This window comes from Rhinichthys klamathensis, unplaced genomic scaffold (genome assembly GCF_029890125.1).
Source record: "Rhinichthys klamathensis goyatoka isolate OS25496 unplaced genomic scaffold, OSU_Roscu_1.1 h1tg000567l_1, whole genome shotgun sequence".
NCBI classification, from domain to species: Eukaryota; Metazoa; Chordata; class Actinopteri; order Cypriniformes; family Leuciscidae; genus Rhinichthys; species Rhinichthys klamathensis.
This window is the reverse complement of record NW_026607033.1, coordinates 1,005,873-1,025,453: the sequence shown is the minus strand read 5'-3', so window position 1 is coordinate 1,025,453 and position 19,581 is coordinate 1,005,873. Positions and strand designations below refer to the sequence as shown.

General features: G+C 39.1%; 1 protein-coding gene across 2 annotated transcripts in view; it reads right to left on the bottom strand.

Annotated features, from left to right (window-relative positions):
• arnt2 (aryl-hydrocarbon receptor nuclear translocator 2) overlaps positions 1–17,384 on the bottom strand; it is a 97,892-nt gene extending 80,508 nt beyond the window's left edge. The window contains exons 1-2 of one of the 2 annotated variants that reach the window (XM_056239572.1): positions 17,059–17,384; positions 7,383–7,494 (exon numbers count right to left, since the gene is read on the bottom strand). In XM_056239572.1, the coding sequence (XP_056095547.1) occupies positions 7,383–7,494; positions 17,059–17,089 (143 nt within the window). In that variant the 5' untranslated portion in view covers positions 17,090–17,384. The remainder of the gene's footprint in view (positions 1–7,382; positions 7,495–17,058) is intronic. The other variant, XM_056239573.1, reaches the window with a different exon arrangement.
• Positions 17,385–19,581: the final 2,197 nt, after the last annotated feature.

Sequence of the window (19,581 nt, the reverse complement as noted above, 5' to 3'; positions counted from 1 at the left end):
CCATTTTACTAACAAGTCTATTTCTTCTTTTGCAGTCAGATTAAGGCCTTTGACAGTGTTCAGGAAAGACGCCCTCCATGCCCTGTAATTTCCAGGCCTATCATCAAACTTCAACAGTCCTGTTGAAACAATTTCTCGTCTGGCAAGGAAGCTTACAAAGTCGGTCACATTTTTATTCTCGTTAGACGAACCTCTGAGCACCTCGTCTCGTTGTTCGCTATGGACAAACCTACTAGGTGGGTAGTGCCGGCCATCATAAGCCCCTATGTGAGCCTCTTGATATGCTTGTTGGTGGTTACTCATAGGTGTGGCTAATGGCAGATGATAGCTGTCGTAAATTCTGTGACCCAGGTGCTCAGTGTGTTTTCCTTCTCCTATTAGTGTGTGTGCGGGGTTCTTGCTTATCGTGGAAGAACATTTTGGAGCACGGTGTGCTTCAATCTGTGGGTCTTCATTCCTTTCAGGCTTAATCTGTGTGGGTTGATAAGTGAGTGCTGTAGGCGCTTGCGGAGGGGGTGTTTGATGAGGTTGGGTGGTAGTGGGGGAACCCTGTAGTTGCACCCCTGGCTTCAGACTGCTGTCCAGTACACTATGTTTTTGTACATACTCTTCAGTCATTTGCATGGCGTTGTGTGATCGCTGCTCTGATCCACCCCTTAGCTTAGGGCCATGCTCATCATTCTCGTACTCCAAAGCAGCCTCTAAAGCCTCTGCTTTAGCTAAGGCCGCAGCCGCTGTCTTTTCTACGTTCAGTTTATCCAATGATGCTTCCAATTGTGCTTTTTGAATTTTAATTTGCATCTCTTTTTCAGCGTATGCTACCTTTGCTCTGGCTGCTTCCGCTTCTGCGCGTGCCATGGCTGCGGCTGCATTTGATCTGCTAGAGCGACTGGATGTGCGGGAAGCTTGAGATCTGGTCTTCCATGAGTCGATTGATTGTGCGTCCTCTTGGAACATTGCGTGTGCTGGCTACCTTTATTTCAGCGGTATAGTGCGCAGGGTCCTGTCTGCTGTAGATCAGCTCGTTTGTGAAACGTCGTTTTACTGTTCCGTCCTTGTTACAACCCTTCATGTAAATTGACAGACAGTTTAACTCCTCCTCTAGTCACCACACTGGACAAAGGTGAATCGTTTACTTCTTTAATGATGACCAAAAGTAGGGTAAAACTGAAACCAAAGATATACATAAATGAGTACTAAATCTTCACATTGGGTCTGTTCACATGTTTTAAACAATCCTAGTACAAATAACTTGTTATTTTACACAATGAAATTACTATTTAAAGGTTTTTCTTAGACATAACTTAACTCAGACTATTCTGATTATACCGCAGCCGGGTTAAGAGAACATCCGAAAATCTATACAACAATTATAACAACATACATCTCATCTTACATGGTAATATTCCTATGCATAGATAGATGACGTTAAAGAACATTACATACCGACGATGATCGTTTATAGCTTGAACGTGAGCAGAAGGACTTTCAGAAGGAGATTGATACACGAATACAAGACGCAGCTGTCAGAAGATATTACTGAGCGCTCCCTGATGACATCATTAAAGGAAGCCGCAGAACGAACGTGACTGTGATTTCTTTAGTGTACCACTAGGGGGAGACAACAAGTAACAATACAGAACACAAACCCTTCACCCCAGCCTCCTCGAATCGTTCCTGACCCGCGGGTCAGAAAAAGGAGAGCCTCCCTCGATCTACGAGGTTGGGACAGACCGCGCAAGCGTTTCTGCCCACCTCTCACTTGCTCTCCTTCTCTAAACCTGTCACCTTCGCCACCCAGCGTGTTTCGAAGTGCAGTTACTCCTCAACTTTGTTCAAGCCGTCCGGCGCAGGAGGAAGGAGACGCGTTCAGCTTTCTCCCCTCGCACCCGACGCGTTTGATACCAGCCGCTCGCATCGGAGACACTTTAGTTTTCTCTCAGGAGCAGGCAGACCCTTTGGTCTTGGTCAAACAGGCAGTGGTGCCTCCCACTACGTGTCAGGACGTCAAGTGCTTTCCTTCACGCTGGACCGCGCCACTCCACGGGAGTCAGCGCATCACCCTAACTCAGGTATGTCCGCCACATTGCATCACTCCACCTCTTCTATCTCACTTCTTTCCGGAATGGAGGTGTCTGCCAGGGGTATCGCCCTGGATCCTCCGCACGGTTCGGCTCGGCTACACACTTCAGTTCTGTCGCCCGCCCCCTTGCTTCAACGGGGTCTGTCCAACTGTAGTCAACAGCGCCTCAGAGGCTTCTGTTCTACAACGGGAGATTTCGTCCCTTCTCCTCAAGGGAGCTATAGAAGAGGTTCCTCCGAAGGAAGTCGAGCAAGGCTTCTTCAGCCGCTACTTCTTGGTCCCAAAAAAGGGCGGAGGTCTGCGACCGATACTAGACCTGCGCCGGCTGAATTTCTCTCTTTACAAAGGGAAATTCAAGATGTTGAGGCTAAAAGCTATCATATCTCAGATTCGGGCAGGGGACTGGTTCGTGACAGTAGACCTGAAGGATGCGTATTTTCATATTCAGGTCGTACGGCGACACAGGAGGTTCCTCAAGGTTCGCCTTTGGAGAGAAAGCATACCAGTACAGGGTCCTCCCCTTTGGTCTCGCTCTAGCACCGAGAACGTTTACAAAGTGTATGGATGCTGCTCTGGCCCCGTTGCGGCTCCAGGGCATCCATATACTCAATTACCTGGACGATTGGCTCCTTTTAGCCAACTCCAGAGAATTAGTGACTCACCACAGGGACATTGTCCTTCGTCACATTCAGTCTCTCGGCCTGAGGTTGAACACAGAGAAGAGTGTTCTTGCCCCAGCTCTATGCACAGTCTTCTTAGGGGTGCGCCTGGATTCCGTTCTGATGCAGGCCCGCTTGGCTCCTGCCCGGATTTCCAGTCTTCTGACATGTTTGGCCCGCTTCACGCTCGGCCATCGTGTTTCTGTGGGCACTTGTCGCAGGCTGCTGGGTCTCATGGCCGCAGCATCCCCCGTGCTCCCCCTAGGGTTGCTCCACATGAGACCGTTTCTGTGGCGGATGAAACTCTCAGGTGCCCGGTCCACAGGACCGGCTTTTCGCCTGTTGAAGGTGTCGCGCAGTTGCTTCCGCGCGCTTTCAATTTGGCGGGACCCTCTTTTCCTTCAGAAAGGGGTCAGCATGGGTGCAGTTTTCCGTCGCCAAATGATTACGACGGATGCCTCTCTAACCGGATGGGGTGCGGTTTTCGAGGGCAGGCCAGCATGTGGGGTCTGGACTGGAGAGACTCTCGATTAGCACATAAACAGTTTGGAGCTGAGAGCTGTTTCCCTGGCCCTCCTTTACTTTCTCCCCTTTCTCAAAGGGCATCATGTCATTGTCAGAACAGACAATATGGCGGTGGTGTCTCATGTAAACCGACAGGGGGGTTCACGGATGCACCCTGGACAGGCATGCGCGCCGCCTTCTCCTATGGTCTCAGGACAAATTCCTGTCCCAGAGGGCAGTCCATGTTCCGGGGGTCCTGAACCTCGCAGCAGATTTTCTGTCGAGGCAGAAACTCAGGTCAGGGGAATGGATGTTGAACCGCCGAACAGTAGCCCTGATCTGGAAAGTGTTCGGAAAGGCAGAAGTGGACCTTTTTGCATCTCAGGAGTCCTCCCAATGCCCACTTTGATTCTCCCTGAGCTCCCCAGCACCACTGGGGATAGATGCATTCGCCCACCCATGGCCGATGCGGAGGCTGTATGCATTCCCGCCTGTAAAATTAATCCAGGCAGTTCTGTCCAGAGTGAGGGAGAGCAGAGCTCGTCTCCTACTTATAGCCCCATTCTGGCCATCCCAGCCGTGGTTCTCAGAGCTGGTTCCTCTCCTGGAACTCCCCCCTTGGGAGATTCCAGTCAGGGAGGATCTGCTGTCCCAGCTTCAGGGCAGGATATGGCATCCTCGCCCCGAAATTTGGAAATTATGCGTGTGGCCCATCAGGGGCCGTTAGCTTTAAACTTTGGTCTTCCCGCTGACGTACAGGAGACCATTGCGAATGCGAGAGCCCCCTCCACGAGAAAGTTGTATTCTTCTAAGTGGGGGGTTTTTGAATCGTGGTGTTCGGCACACGCTATAGACCCAGTCAACTGCCCAGTCGGTTCAGTGCTGGAATTCCTACAGGAGAAGTTTGCTTCTGGAGCGGCCGCTACTACTTTGAGAGTGTATGTTGCTGCTATTGCTGCTCATAGAGAATCGGATTAGATCCCCCTGGGCAAGTTGAGGTTAGTCTCAGCTTTTATGCGTGGGGTTAGGCGCCTGAAGCCAGTATGCTCCCCTGGAATCCCCTCCTGGGACCTGTCGGTCATCCTGGAGGGCTTAACAGAGGCCCCCTTTGAGCCCTTAAGAGTCAGCTCCAGAGCGGATTTTGACTCTCAAGGTTACTCTTTTGTTAGCCTTGGCCTCTTTGAAGCGGGTGGGGGATTTGCAAGCTCTTTCTGTTAGCGAGTCATGTATTGATTTCGCTCCTGGCTTGGTCAGAGTGACTTTGAGACCGAAACCAGGATATGTGCCCAAAGTTTTGTCCACAGCTTTCCGGTCTCAGGTTGTTAACCTTCACTCTTTCCATCCTCCTCCTTTTGTCTCTGAGGAGGACAGAAAGCTTAACTTGCTCTGCCCGGTCCGGGCATTGAAGTTATATGTGGATCGCTCCGGTGGTTGGAGAAAATCCAACCAGCTCTTGGTATGTTTTGGTGCTGGCCGCCGCAGGCTTGCCGCATCAAAGCAGAGAATTTCCCACTGGGTTACAGAAGCTATTTCACTGGCTTATGAGGTGCGCGGTCTACCTTCACCTCTTAGCATCAGAGCACATTCCACCAGGGGCGTGGCTTCCTCTCAGGCCCTTTTTAGAGGTGCCCTCCTGGAGGACATTTGTGTGGCGGCAGGATGGTCCTCTACGCACACTTTTGTCAGATTCTACAGTGTGGATCTTGACACGACTCCAGTTTCCAGGTTTTGTCTGCTTGAACCAGTCGTGTGAGCTATCTGGTCTTGTACTAGTTGCGGCAGCGCTTAGCTTGGCGAGTTTGGTATTTCGTTCCCACTGCGTCTTAAGCTACGCAGCGTTGAGTGAACCTATGAAAGAGAACGTCTCTGGTTACTGATGTAACCTATGTTCTCTGAATAGGGAACGAGACGCTGCGTTCGCTGCCAAGCTCCTTGCGCTGCCGACAAGCTCCTTTTTCGGCAGAAAAATCCGAGGAGCAGATGGCGCGCGCGCTAATATAATATGATGACGCAGGAGCGTCAGGGCGGCGCCCGCGCCATCAGCCAATGAATTGGCGTGATTCTATAAGGGCTTCAGACAATCGGCACACCCGGAGGGCGTTCCCACTGCGTCTTAAGCTACGCAGCGTTGAGTGAACCTATGAAAGAGAACATAGGTTACATCAGTAACCAGAGACGTTTTCTATGGAAACCACATCATGTTAGTGGACTATAGTCATGTGCACCGAACTCAAAAGCAGCACTTTAGAAGGACGATCATGACCAACATCAGTTTGCAATGTAGGAGTATTCATTTTAAATGGATGTTTCATAGGCTAAAAATTGGGCACTTCTTAATTCTATTTTTGAAATCAATATCTATCAGTTTCCACAGTAGTTCCTCTTTTATTTGTGAAAGAGCCCGCTATTGGCATATTTGGCTATTTTGAAATTAATTGTTTTGATAAATAACTAGGCATGGGATACAGTATATATGTGACCCTGGACCACAAAAGTCACATAGGTAAGTTTTTTTAAATGTAGATTCATACATCTGAAAGCTGAATGAATAAGCTTTCCATTGATGTATGATTTGTTAGGATAGGCCGAGAATATTTGGCCGAGATACAACTATTAGAAAATCTGGAAACTGATGGTGCAAAAAAAAACGAAACTGAGAAAATCGCCTTTAAAGTTGTCAATTTATGTTTATGATTGTGCTGCATTCACTCACAAAAATAAATGTTTTATATATTTACGGTAGGAAATTTACAAAATATCTTCATGGAACATGATCTTTACTTAATATCCTAATGATTTTTGACATAAAAGAAAAATCGATAATTTTGACCCCTACCATGTATTGTTGGCTATTGCCACACATATACCCGTGTCTACTTGTGACTGGTTTTGTGATCCAGGGTCACATATATATTCTTGAATAATGCATCAACATATTTATATATATATATAATGTTTTTAATTATAAACAAGTACATATATCATATATAAAACCATTCATCAGATAGGCTAAAAATTGGGCACTTCTTAATTCTATTTTTGAAATCAATATCCATCAGTTTCCACAGTAGTTCCTCTTTTATTTGTGTAAGAGCCAGCTGTTGGCATATTTGGCTATTTTTAAATTAATTGTTTTGATTAATAACTAGGCATGGGATATATACAGTATATATATGACACTGATGTGTATACATATATCATTTTTATAATATAAAAACCTAAAAAAAAAAGACCATACCTTCTTCATTTTAGATTCAAAATACTACAATGATGCACATACTACACAGTTAATAAAGTAAATAACTAAGCAGTAGTTTGCATAATTTATTCATGCTGTGGTGCATTCTGGGAACTGTAGTCTTGCCTCCAGCAACACAGATGCCACTGTTACCTACTGAGATGAATTATCATGTGCTGCTATTCTACTGTTAATTGTGCATCTATACAAAGGGCCCTATAAAAGTGTATACTATTGTCTAATAAAGAATTAAGAATAGGAAGCAATTCATAATATTCAATCAATATCTGTTTCCCACTCATGTAAATAAAATGAAATGCAGTATAAAATTGGTTAATATTCTAAAAAGTATGAGCAATTTTATGCTAATAAAATATTCAAAAAAATGTATGCAGCTAAAGTGTGTAATGTGAGCTTCAACGTGCAGCTTGCATTACACATTTTATTTTATTCAATGAGAAATTACGTACATAGAAATTATAAACATAGATTTAAAAAAAAAATGTATATATAAAGGAGTTTCATTCCCTTAGGGAAACTGAATGTCTGAATGAAAAATCATTTCATAATTTATTCATTCAGTAATAATAATAATAACAGTCTAATAGTCGAAATTCAGAATGTGTGTAAATGGATGACACAATTATTTATCTCTCTCTCTCTCTCTCTCTCTTACACATTATGTTGTAATGATGGGATATTTTTCACATTTGAATTCGTCTCTCCCCACCACCCCCATTCCCCTCAAACAACTAAACCACACAGCTGAAAATGGATAATTCTGACATTGTAAGAATATTTTTTTATTTGCCAAACACCAAATTGAACTTTGAACTGTGATATTAAACAGATAATCTGTAAATATGAAAATAATACGCTGTTTAGCAAAATAACTCACCCCGTTGATCTCCGCTTGCCTCCTCGCCCTGGCATGGTGCCCACCATCCTGACCTGGCCCGCACCCACAGCGCCTGGCATGGCTACCGACCCCGGCAGATCCGTGCCCATTTCTGAAAAGGTCAAAAACATCTTCACAATCAACAACGTGAAACACTGACTACACATACATTCAGCTGGTGTATAAATGCAGATGCATATTTGATATAGAAATCTTTTAAAGTTGACCAAACTTAAAACTTTTATGCATACCCACTTTATGTTCCCACTCTCCTTCCTTAATTTAAATGAAAATGAAGTCAGTCCCATCAGACAATCCAGCCAAAGTACAAACATGCTCAAAAGTTTGGGATCGGTAAGATATTTTTTTATATGTTTTTGAAAGTCTCTATTATTTCTAATAGAGTATTTTTATAGAGTAATTTAGTATTTTATTTTGAGCATTTATTTGAGCAAAACACAGTAAACTAGTAGCTAATATTGTGAAATATAATTAATTTAAATGAATTGTTTTCTATTTTAATCTATTTTATTCCTGTTATGCAAAGCTGATTTTTTTCAGCATCATTACTCCAGTCTTCAGTGTCACATGATCCTTCAGAAATCATTCTGAAACTATGTGTATTGTGAAAAGCGCTATACAAATAAATGTGAATTTAATTAATTCTAATATGCTGATTTGCTTCTCAAGAAACATTCTTAATATTATCAATGTTGAAAACATTTGTGCTGGTAAATATTTTTGTGAAAACCATAAAACATTCAGGATTCTTTAATGAATAGAAAGAATAGCATTTATCTGAAATAGAAACCTTTTGTAACATTTTAAGTGTCTTTACTATCACGTTTGAATCATTTAATGCATCCCTACTAAATAAAAGTAATAGCTCAAAATATTGTATTTGTGTGTTTCTGGTCACATAGCAAGCCACAAATACACCAAAAAACATTATACCTGATGCATTAATTAAACAGCATCATGTAACACACACCAGCTCAGACTAACATCGCCAACAGCAGTTGACTAAGAAAATGAACACATACTGACGCGTTCAGCACCATTGATTTAAGAATCATATTAATATTTGATAAAGTCTGCCTTCCACTTCTCCTGTACTAGCTGAGCAGAGCCTTTCAGTGAGTTCTCATTAATTCATTTATGAGGTTTACAAACTTACACCTTATTTCAAACCTTAGTTCATATGAAGGTACAAGAGAAACCATGAATCCAAAGAGCAAATTCAGATGGGCAAAAAACTATTTAAGGTTGCCAAACGTTAAATTAAATGTTAAAATATTATGCAAATATGTGAAAAAACACTGTTAAACGGTTAGTTCACCCAAAAATTTAAATTCTGTCACTACTCACCCACATGTCGTTCCAAACCCATAAGACTTTTGTTCATCTTCAGAACACAAATGAAGATCTTTTTGATGAAATTCGAGAGCTTTCTGTCCCTCCATTGACAGCTCTGCAACAAAGTCTGAAGCTTCAAAAAGTTCATAAAGAGATCATAAAATTGAGCAGTTTACTCAATTTTCTGAAGAGACTTGATCGCTTTATATGATGAACAGATATACTTTAGGCTTTTATTCACATTTAATCATTCATCAACTCTCACATCAGTTGTGGTAAACAGAAGCTCAAACATGTTCGCTTGACGTGCGAGAACCAATGAGGTTCATTCTCGTGTGTTACTCAGCACGTTTGAGCTTCGGCAAAAGGTTTGATTTGAACGTCAAGCTTTTTCGGTTGAGCTTCTGTTTATGTTTTCGTTGATCAATGTTTATATGTGAATAAAAGCCTAAATGCAATCATGTCTTCAGAAAAACTTGTCTAAACCGCTTAATTCATATGGATTCGTTTTACGATCTCTTTATGAACTTTTTGAAGCGTCAGAGTTTCAGTTGCCATAGCTGTCAATGGAGGGACAGAAAGCTCTCAGATTTCCTTTATTTGTTTTCAGAAGATGCGGGTGTGGAACGACATAAGGGTGAGTAATAATGATGCCTTCAAGTGCTATCGGAATTATCATAAATACTAGTTTCCTAGTTAAAACATTTAACGTGAACTCAAGTCAAAAGTTTAATTTGATGAGCTCGTAATCACGACTTCAGAAGTGGGAAGTAGAAATTTTACGATAGCACGTGAACGCAGCATAAATGACAGAATTTAAATTTTTGGGTGAACTAACCCTTGAATTAAATTAGCCCCATAACAAGACTTTTGTTTATCAGTAAATGATACAGAACCTTTATCTGAGCATAAAACAAGTAGGCTATCATAAACCTAGTCTACTTGTGCACAAATGTCTTCTGAAGACATATGAAAGCTTTGAAATGAAAAGACCAAAATTGAAGTTGCAGCAGTGTAACTTTTCAGCGAATAATGAGCAATTGAAAGACTTCAAAAGACTTGAACTATAATACTAGAACTATTTTTGACTACTTTAATGATGTAATGGAACTAGGGGTGTAACAATATATCGTGTCACAATATAAAAATGCAACAATATGTATCAGGGATAGTGACAATATGCATTGTGTATAGTTCCCCCAAAATGAAAATTACTGTGTGAGAAAAAAAATCAAGTTTACAAAGTTGTAGCGCGTCAGTACAACATTTAACTACTATATAATGTTGAATATAATGTATAATAATGCAATGGGGGAATATTTTGTGGGTCCTGATAATGCCAAATGTCTTGTTACCAGTAAAAAATAGCCTACATTATTTTAAATATATCTAGTCAGTGACAGGGTGCAAGCATATTTGTCTAAAATAATTCAGTATTTTCAGCTTCAGAATCATGAATATTTGCATTCTGGTGTCACTTTTGTCCTGTGCATTGGGTTATCAGCACCAAGTCCAAGCCTATTCATTTACACCCCAATGTAATATCAAATTTAGCATTTTAATCAACAGTACATTTATTTGTTAACCTTTAACCATATGTCTTGGAGTATTGCAATAATATCGTATCGTGAGTTCAGTATCGTGATATGTATCGAATCGTGACATGAGGGTATCGTTACACCCCTAAATGGAACCCTAATAAAGCCTACGGTATCATTTTTTAAGGCCTTTTAGTATAATTGTAAAAACATTGCCTTTAAGGTTGTGGTAGACTACACGTCTTGTTGCTGTGAAATCTTTACTGATTTTTTTGAAGTAAATGTACAAATAACTTGAAGAACACAAAAAGATGAACATTTACTAGACTGAAGAAACTTGAGTATCATGTGAGTGAGTATCAAATATGATACATCAGAGTTTTGAGGAATGTTTATTTTTTCCATCTCTCAATCATCATTGTATTGCATTGCATTATGTTTTGCCCCTCACACTAAAGACTACAAAGCTTTGATCATAAAAATAACCATTTAAATATTATATCATTGAGTGATATAAAGTTACAAATTTAATTGTATGCATTTTATACAAGTATGTTATACTGTTATAAAGATCTAATTGATTTACATTACAAGCTATCAGAATTGCATCTCACTTTTTGGCCACATAAATATCGGAAAGTGCACCAAATCACATATTTTTGCACAGTTTGGATCTCTGAATAAAAAAAAAGTAGGGTTTTTCTCCTCCTCGAGTATGAGCTCTATATTTTCACTATACTACATGACATGAGCCAAAAAAGCCTGATGTATCAACAATGATATTTAACTATTGTAACATATGCAAATGTTTGCAACATAGCAAAAGCTGTGTGATCCTTCTTCAAAATATCTCCATTGTAGAAGCCTTACTGCTTTCCAGAACTTTCTAAAGGTCCCTCATCCAGTCATTGTCTCTTAGAAAGCCTTCAGGTCAAACTCATCTGTCTCATGGGATGGAGTGAAGGATAGACGACAGTGATAGGATGCTGCTGTCTCTCATTTTAAATCACGACTCAACAGCTTACGTGCTCCTCTCTCTCTTTTCTCTCCTCTGACTCATTCATTCTAATGTCAGAGGCCCGTTTTCCATCCAGATCTGCCCCAAAACAAAACATCTACATGGCACCCGTCAACTGGGATCCCGCCTGTAATGACTGAGCTCTTTAGAAATGTGGACAGCACGCCTCATATGTGTTTTGCGTGAGAAGTGAACTCCATCGAGACAAAAACAGGCCAAATGAACAAATTCTTCAATTAAAGTGTAGAGAAAACCTTCCCAGAACACCATGGTCTCTTGGACCGTGGCCATCTTTACGGATCTATGCTGTGACAGATAAACTTAGATAAATTGATTCTTTGAAGGAATGATTCAGGTCTGGATTATCAGTGCCAGTACTTGAGGTTCAGCACTGGATTATGGGTCTGCGCTGCGGCAGTTTCAGTCGATTTTGGTGTTGCAATAGCAGATGCTGGAGAGCTATTGTTCAAATGTTTGAGGTCAGTATTAAAACTTTTATTCTGCAAGGATGAATTAAATGTATCAAAAGTGACAAGACACTTGTAACGTTAGAAAAATAAATGATGTCCTTTTGGACTTTCTATTCATCAAAGAATCCTGAAAAATGTATCACGGTTTCTACATAAATATTAAGCTGTTTTCAACATTGAAAATAAGAAATGTTTCATATGCAAATCAGCAGATTAGAATGATTTCTGAAAGATCACATGTCTCTGAAGACTGAGGTAATGAAGCTGAAAATTCTTTTGCATTTGCAAAATCTTAGCCTTCACAGGAATAAATTTCACAATATTACCGTTTTCCCTATTATTCCCTATTTTTTATCAAATAAATGCAGCCTTGGTGAGCAAAAGAGGCTTATTTGAAAAACATACAATAGCAAATCTAAACCTTTTCTCTGTAGTCCTTGAAAGTCCCCAGTCGCAGAGCACACAGAGTTTTCAGCCCTGTATATTATTTTAATATGAGCTAAACATAGAAATGTTACAGCTAAATAAAAGTCTGAATATTGAATATAAACTTATATAGCTAATAGCTCAATTATTCAACCTCTTCAACTCGGAAGGTTTGGTAGCTTAACATTTAGGGTATGTTTACACAACTATGTACAAAAATAAAGAAAGGTTTTTTTCTCTGTACAGATGACAAAAGTTGTCAAAACGATCCCCGTTCACATGGATCCGCGAAAACGACAAAAAATGCTGTATTGCGCTGCCAGGCCAGGAGTTGGCAATGTAACTTTGTAAAGAAAGATTATAGACGCCTATAGACTGAACACGTAATACACATGCATTCACCATTTTCACAGATTCCTGTTTTTGTAGTTTACACAGAGATGATAACGGTATCGTTTTCAAAAACTTGCACTCTGAAGTGCACCAAAATGCCGCTGATGTGTAAATGAGCGGCCAAAACGCATAAAAAGTTGTCTCATCTAAACGGCCCCTTAGTTCCTATTCTCTACCAGCACTAAAACGAGAGTGAAAAGGGTGATTCAGTGCAGCTGAAGCATTATGATTTCAGGGTGTAGATGAGGTTGAAGGGACACTTGGCCTATTTCATGCAGAAAAGAGTTTCTCAATTCAGTGATTCAGAGCAGGAATGGATCAGAAAGTAGCAAGTTTAAAGGGAGAATCTACAAATAATTTAATTAACATGATCAAATCCTTTTTTCTGAAAGCACGAATATGTCAAGAACAATGACTCTTCTCTTCTCTTCTCTTCTGGTCTTTTGTTACACAGCCAAAGAAAGTTCATGCTGCCAAGAGTTCTAGATATTTCAGACATGATGGTCAGCAGAACATTTTTTAGCTATATTCTAATTTCAAGAGTTTACAGAAATGAATGCTGCATTTCTTGACAAAAGTTTTAAAAAAAACATCAAAACTCCAATCACTTACTAATGCTTCATGCAAGAATGGACTCGGCATTCATAACCGAATTAAAGAGGCTGTATAATGAAAATGTCAATTTTCAAAGAGTTCAATAAACTATGAAAACATAATGTAAGTTTCAGGGCAAAAAAACTTTGAAAAAGCATTTATTGAAACTAAGCTGCAAAACCGACTAGTTCTGAATCCAACTTTCTGATGTTAGGTAAATCAATATATATTAAAAAACAACATAAGTCAACAATGCCTGGGTGATCAGAAACTTGGTTCGCCCACATAAAGAAGAGGAAATATAAGAAGCATATTTCATATATTCACATATTTCAGCACAAGTTGTTTTAGGAATCTGTCACAATGTCATGCAGCTTTACAAATAGGCTGTTATTGAAGAATGAAGCTGTTAAAAAAACTATACTGGACTTGCAGCACATAAAAATGCAAGTTAAAGTACTGCTGTCTTTCATCACAGACAGGCATTTACAGAAAAGTCTTAGGGTGTGTTCACACTTGGCAGGTTTGGTTCAATTAAAACAAACTCTGGTGCGATTACTCTGTTAGTGCGGTTCATTTGATTAAGTGTTAACGCTGTCATCCAAACCCTGGTGTGCAACAAAGAAGCGGACAGAGTCCCCTGAAAAGATGGGTCTCGGTCCGCTTCCAAACAAACTCTGGTGCGGTTCGACTGAACGCAACACAGACTAAAGACATCTAAATGAACCAAAATACGGAAGCACCTTTTTTTTCTCGTCATACGAGCTACGTTGCCCATTACAGTTCGGTACAGACGTCAGAAACACTGTCTCCTTGCAGCAGGTCTTTGTTTTTGTGCAACAAAGGAATTCCTGCCGCTGTTTTGACTCCTTTACACATTTTATAAACTCTTCATGAGTTCTCCCTCAGCTGGTCAAAATACCATCATATGTACTATAACATTTAAAGAACTATAACATTTAAAAACATTTGGTGTCGGTAAGAATTTAAAAAAATATTTTTTATGTTTTGTAAGAAGTGTCTTATGCTCACCAAGGCTGCATTTATTTGATCAAAAACAGTAAAACAGTAATATTGTGAACTGTTTTCTGTTTGAATATATTTATTATGCAATTTTCTTCTAAGCTGAATTTTCAGCATCAGTCACATGATCCTTCAGAAATCATTCTAATATGCTGATTTGCTACACAAGAAAAATTTATTATTATATCAATGTTGAAAACAGCATTTATTTGAAACAGACATATTTTGTAACATTATGTCTTTACTGTCACTTTTGAGTAATTTTTGCTGAAAAGAAGTATGAATTTCTTAAAAAAAAATCTTACTGAGCCCAAACTTTTGAACAGTGGTGTACACACACCTCTGACAAACATCAGTTGAATGTGATATAAACGGTACAGAAAAATATCTACAGCTTGACACTTCTACAGTCTCACATTACATATCATATATTCAAGCTCAGCCCTTTCTATCAAGAAAATAACCTGTCAACAGGTGATTAGCATTTGCTAGCTGATGTAGCCCACCATATGCTCTAGAAACACACAAGTCTTTCTTAGCAATGCTACACTTCTGGTCAGCCCTGTTATCCATCCCTCCTCTCAATAGAAAGGCTTCCTTCACAAACACAAGAGGTCGGCAAACAGTCTGAACTGTTGCTAATCAACTGTGCCTGTAATCCCCATTGACAAACGCCAACTGCTATTTGTACGAAACACGTTCTTATCGCAGCCATGCTGCAACCAGGGCCTTTTGTTAAGCATTGTGGGCATAACGGTAAAAGTACAGATGGCCTACATATTTCTTAACCAAGCGAAATTAAAGCAAGCTGACTTTAAAACAAAGTGCCCTTGAGTTCAACTACAGTCATGTGACTTCAGCCCAGAATGCTCTCGTGCATTTTAAAGCACGCTTGGCAGCTCTGTGAGTCAACCAGGTGCTAATAACGCACACATTCTTTATTCATTTCACCTCATTTGCATTTACAATGAGGTGGCGGGAAAGGAATTGCCCGCTGGGGGGAAAAAGAGTGTGCATTGAAGCAATGGAGTCATGGAGCGTAATTTACTTTAGCAAGTGCAGACTGAATAAATTGAGCAGCAGTAGGTTTCTGTGACATGCTTCTATCAATCACTAACCCAGTTTGTTTGCTTTGTACGGCATGTTTGTTGCATAAAGTTTACTAGATGTAGGAGGTTTTTTTTATCAGGCAAGAGATAATATTGCTTATTTTTTTTCCAATTCAGACAATTTTGATATGTAAAAAATACTAATTTTTGTATGTAAAAAATATTTTTTATATGAACTATTAGTGCCTCTAAATTATCAACATGACTACTACATGCATTCAGTCGCTTGATTGACAGTTTTTAGCAAGTAAAATCCCTTTTAATTGTGAAAATGTCTTTTTGCTATTAAATCTTTGATTATTATAAAGTAAACATTAAATACATTTTTATACAGCTAAAAATATTTCAAGATGAACAATTACTGGATTGAAGTTTGATTAACTCGAGTATCTATCCTTTTTTGATAATTGTTAAAATGAGTATCACATATGATACATCAGGCTTTTGAGGAATGTACATCTCTCAATCATAATTGCACTGAATTGCATTATATGTTTTGCCCCCCACACCCCCCACACAATAAAAACTACAGAACCTTGATCATAAAACTAAGCATTTAAAAATATTATATTCTTGGGAGATATAGAGTGACAACTGATATGTAGGCTATATGCATATTGTGGATGCTGTCTGTTATAAGAATTCTGATAGTTACATTACAAGGTATTAGCATTTCATCTGTTTGGCCATATAAATAACAACATCTGCACCAATTGCATATTTTTGCTCAGTTTGGGCCTCTGAATACAACTGAGGTGTTTTTTTTTCCTCCTCAAGGATTAAAATTTGATGCCTGAAGTCACTTGAAGCAACATTTCTATATCTGTGCAGCCCTGCTTATTTAATAATTTGGCCTTCTACATCTTTTCATCCAGCTTGATGTTCTGAGTCAACAAACCTGTGGTGTCATAATAGACCACAAATGCCCACATAATCGTGACTCTGGTGGCACAAAAGTTTCAACTCTAGCACCATTAAATATTCAGTGACAAAGTAAAAATGTCACACATTCATGTAAACTTACATTAGCTCAGGACAGTCTTGCACAACAATCCAGTGCTCGTGTTTACATCTCGCACTGTCACTTTACCGTTTTGTCTCATAGCCTATTCTTGCTCCTGTTTTATTGCTATTTGTAGTTGACTTTTTAAGTGTTTCACAGAAACATCAAAAATCTCACTTGCTATAGCTACTAATCTCTAATCTGTCATGACAATAAACTTGAATATTTTGATTAACAGGCTATACGGAATCAACAGGCTGAGGAAGTAAAGATGTTATGCGTGTTACATACTCAAGCTCATAACAAATAACCTCACATCACCATTACAGTCCCATTAGCAACGTATCAGATTCACTAGCAGCGTATCAAGGAAATCAAATCACGTACTGGCTTGAGAAAATTTATTCAGCATCTAATTTGCATTAGCAACAAGCCACGGCAGAATAACACCAAATGTGATACATTTCGTTCTGACGTCACAATACAGTCGCGCGACGTTCTACAGTCACGAAAGAATGAACGTTATAATAACGATATAGCCGTGATACAGTAGCATTTAAATGTTTATTCTAAATGTCGCTGTTGTTACTTGTGCAGGGGGGAGGGGGTGCTCGCGTGCGTTTAAACCGTCGCGGTTTCTTTTGTTAAGGCGAAAACACAATATTGGGTAAACCCCCGACGTTCGGTTTCCCTTTAAACGCCACACACAATATATTTAAAAGCACAACGATAAAATTGCTACTCACCCGATGGGTTTACAGCGGCGGGTGTTGCCATATTGCCTGGGTGGAAACGCAGAAATGCAGAAATGACGCACAATACGAAAATAACGCCGCACGCGATCCTCTCCGAGTGTCTCAAACGCGCAAACTCAGTTCAGCCCCGCATGTGAAGAGGTGATGGCGTTCGAGCGATGCTGGATGATATTTTAATGCGTTTCTGTTCGTGCATGTAGCAGTTCGCCTGACAAACGCAAGATGTCTGAGAGGTTGTGTGAACACCGCGAGACTTCACTGAATTAATGAATGCAGGATCCAAGCAGCAGCTTCGGCGCCTTTCTGTCCTCCGATAACTTCAGACCGGGCTGGAATACACTCGTGCGTTGTTGCTTTGCTTTGGTCGTGTGCGCTTAAACATCACTGCCTGTTCTGAGATCCGTATAATAGTCAAATGTAGAGTTTTCTCTTTTGTATAGGCTATTGGTTTCAGACTCATAGTTAAAAACCATATGAGTTTATTAGAAAATTGGTTCATATTTTTTTGCCAATTATGTCTTCCAAACTAAAAGTCTAACATATTTGTTTTTCTAAAAAAATGTAATTTGTTTCATAATCGTTTTATTGTTTAAATAAAAATCGATTAATATCGTTCAATCATTGATCAAAAATGATTCCATTGTGAAAATGGTCAGTGTGTGTTCAATGAAATAGGCTATATCTTTTTTTCCTGGGCAACAATGATGCTGTCTAATAGTTTATTTGTTTGTTTGTTTTATCAAGCCTTTTAGACTTGTGTCTATAATGTGATTTATAAAATAAAGCCACCAGGAGAAAGATAGCCCCCGTTTTCCTCATTTATGTAGGCCTATGTGTTAAATGTTTGCCATCATTTTATAATTTGTCATTAACAAAAGCATAGTCTGTTTATGTAAAATAATTTGCATCAATTAAATTTCTATATTGCACAGTGTTTAATATGGTCTAATGGTCTTGAATTTCCCTTACAGTTTTTTTTTAAAATTGCTTACACCCAATTTCTGAAACTGGCTCTACATGCAAAACCACAAAACACGCACACAAGATGCAAAACGTCACACATCTCATGCAAAAGCAAACACTTCATTCAAAACTATTTTAACTCTTCTAAAAATGCTATTTTTGTAACTCTACACACAAACCATTAAATGATTAGTCACGTATACACGCCAAACTACGCACGGATGTGTAAATGTAAGACACTACTATCTTATGTCTTTTGTTTGTTCAGTGTGCAGTCGAGTGTACAGGGGTTTGTCATATCACTCACAGGTACACTAAAGTTGCTGCCTTTCATTTTTAAGTACAATCAACTTGGATGTTTAAATAATTAGAAATTTAAACTTTAATTACATTAAACTGACGTAAATAAAATTGTTGAATATTGTATAACATAAAGTTGAAAATTGCTAAACCTATTTTGATGAGCAATGTAAAAACATTTTTTGTCATAACTCATTGATCATATAACTTATAAGTGTACATGTATTTGCAGAAATTATAAACTATATTTACAGTATGCACAGTTGATAAACTTTACAGTTGAACTAATTGAACAATTGAACTGAACTGAATCAACACAACTGACTGGACCTGTATAATGACACTTGTTAGTCCTGCTTTGCAGCAGAATTTGAATTTCTTACTATTGTGAAGCTGCTTTGAAACAATCTGTATTGTGTAAAGTGCTACATAAAGGTGACTTGACTTGTATGCATATTCAGTATGTATTTACAAAATAAACAGAAATGCAAGAGTGAACATTTTATTTGTCTCTCAAAACATTTGAGTTTTGATTTCTAAGTGTTTAAATTATGTATATTTACAATATAAACAGCAATGCAATTGGGTAAAAATAAATTATTGATTTATTGATTTTTTTAAGTGAACAAATAGGTACAAATGTTTTCGCACATGATCGCTGGGTGTAGATAATCGGTAAACGAGTGTGCCATTTAATAAATTACAGTGGTTTCCAAATGAAACACGAGAGCTGTTAGTCTTGAATTATGTGTCTAGAACTGTGTTTAGAGTTTTGAAAAAAAGTTTGTTTCACAAAATTTCAAACTGAGTGTAAAGCAGATTATGTACTTGCAGTTTTGCAGACTTGGTCTAAAAAATAGATATGAGTGAATGGTTTCGCTAAGTGGGCCTCAAGTACCACTTTTAGAGTATAAGCTCTTTTTTTTAAAAACGGTAAATCAGTTTAGTTTTGTCACACGATCTAGTTTTTGTAATTGAGCTAAATCGTGACAGGGATCAGAACATCAAGAGTGTAATATAATTTTAGTATTATTTCCATAGGGATTTACCGGATTAATCATGTGCCTAGAGACGATCTGATGATGAATTCCGTGAATAGATTCCTATTGAGGTCAAGTTCCCAAGGAATCCCCTGGCTTTAAAATTCTGTCGTACAGTGACCCCTCATATCACACTGCTCCAAAATCATTTATCATCACACATTGTTCAATACAAGTTAATCTGAATAGGATCCTGAATCCTAAATCAAAG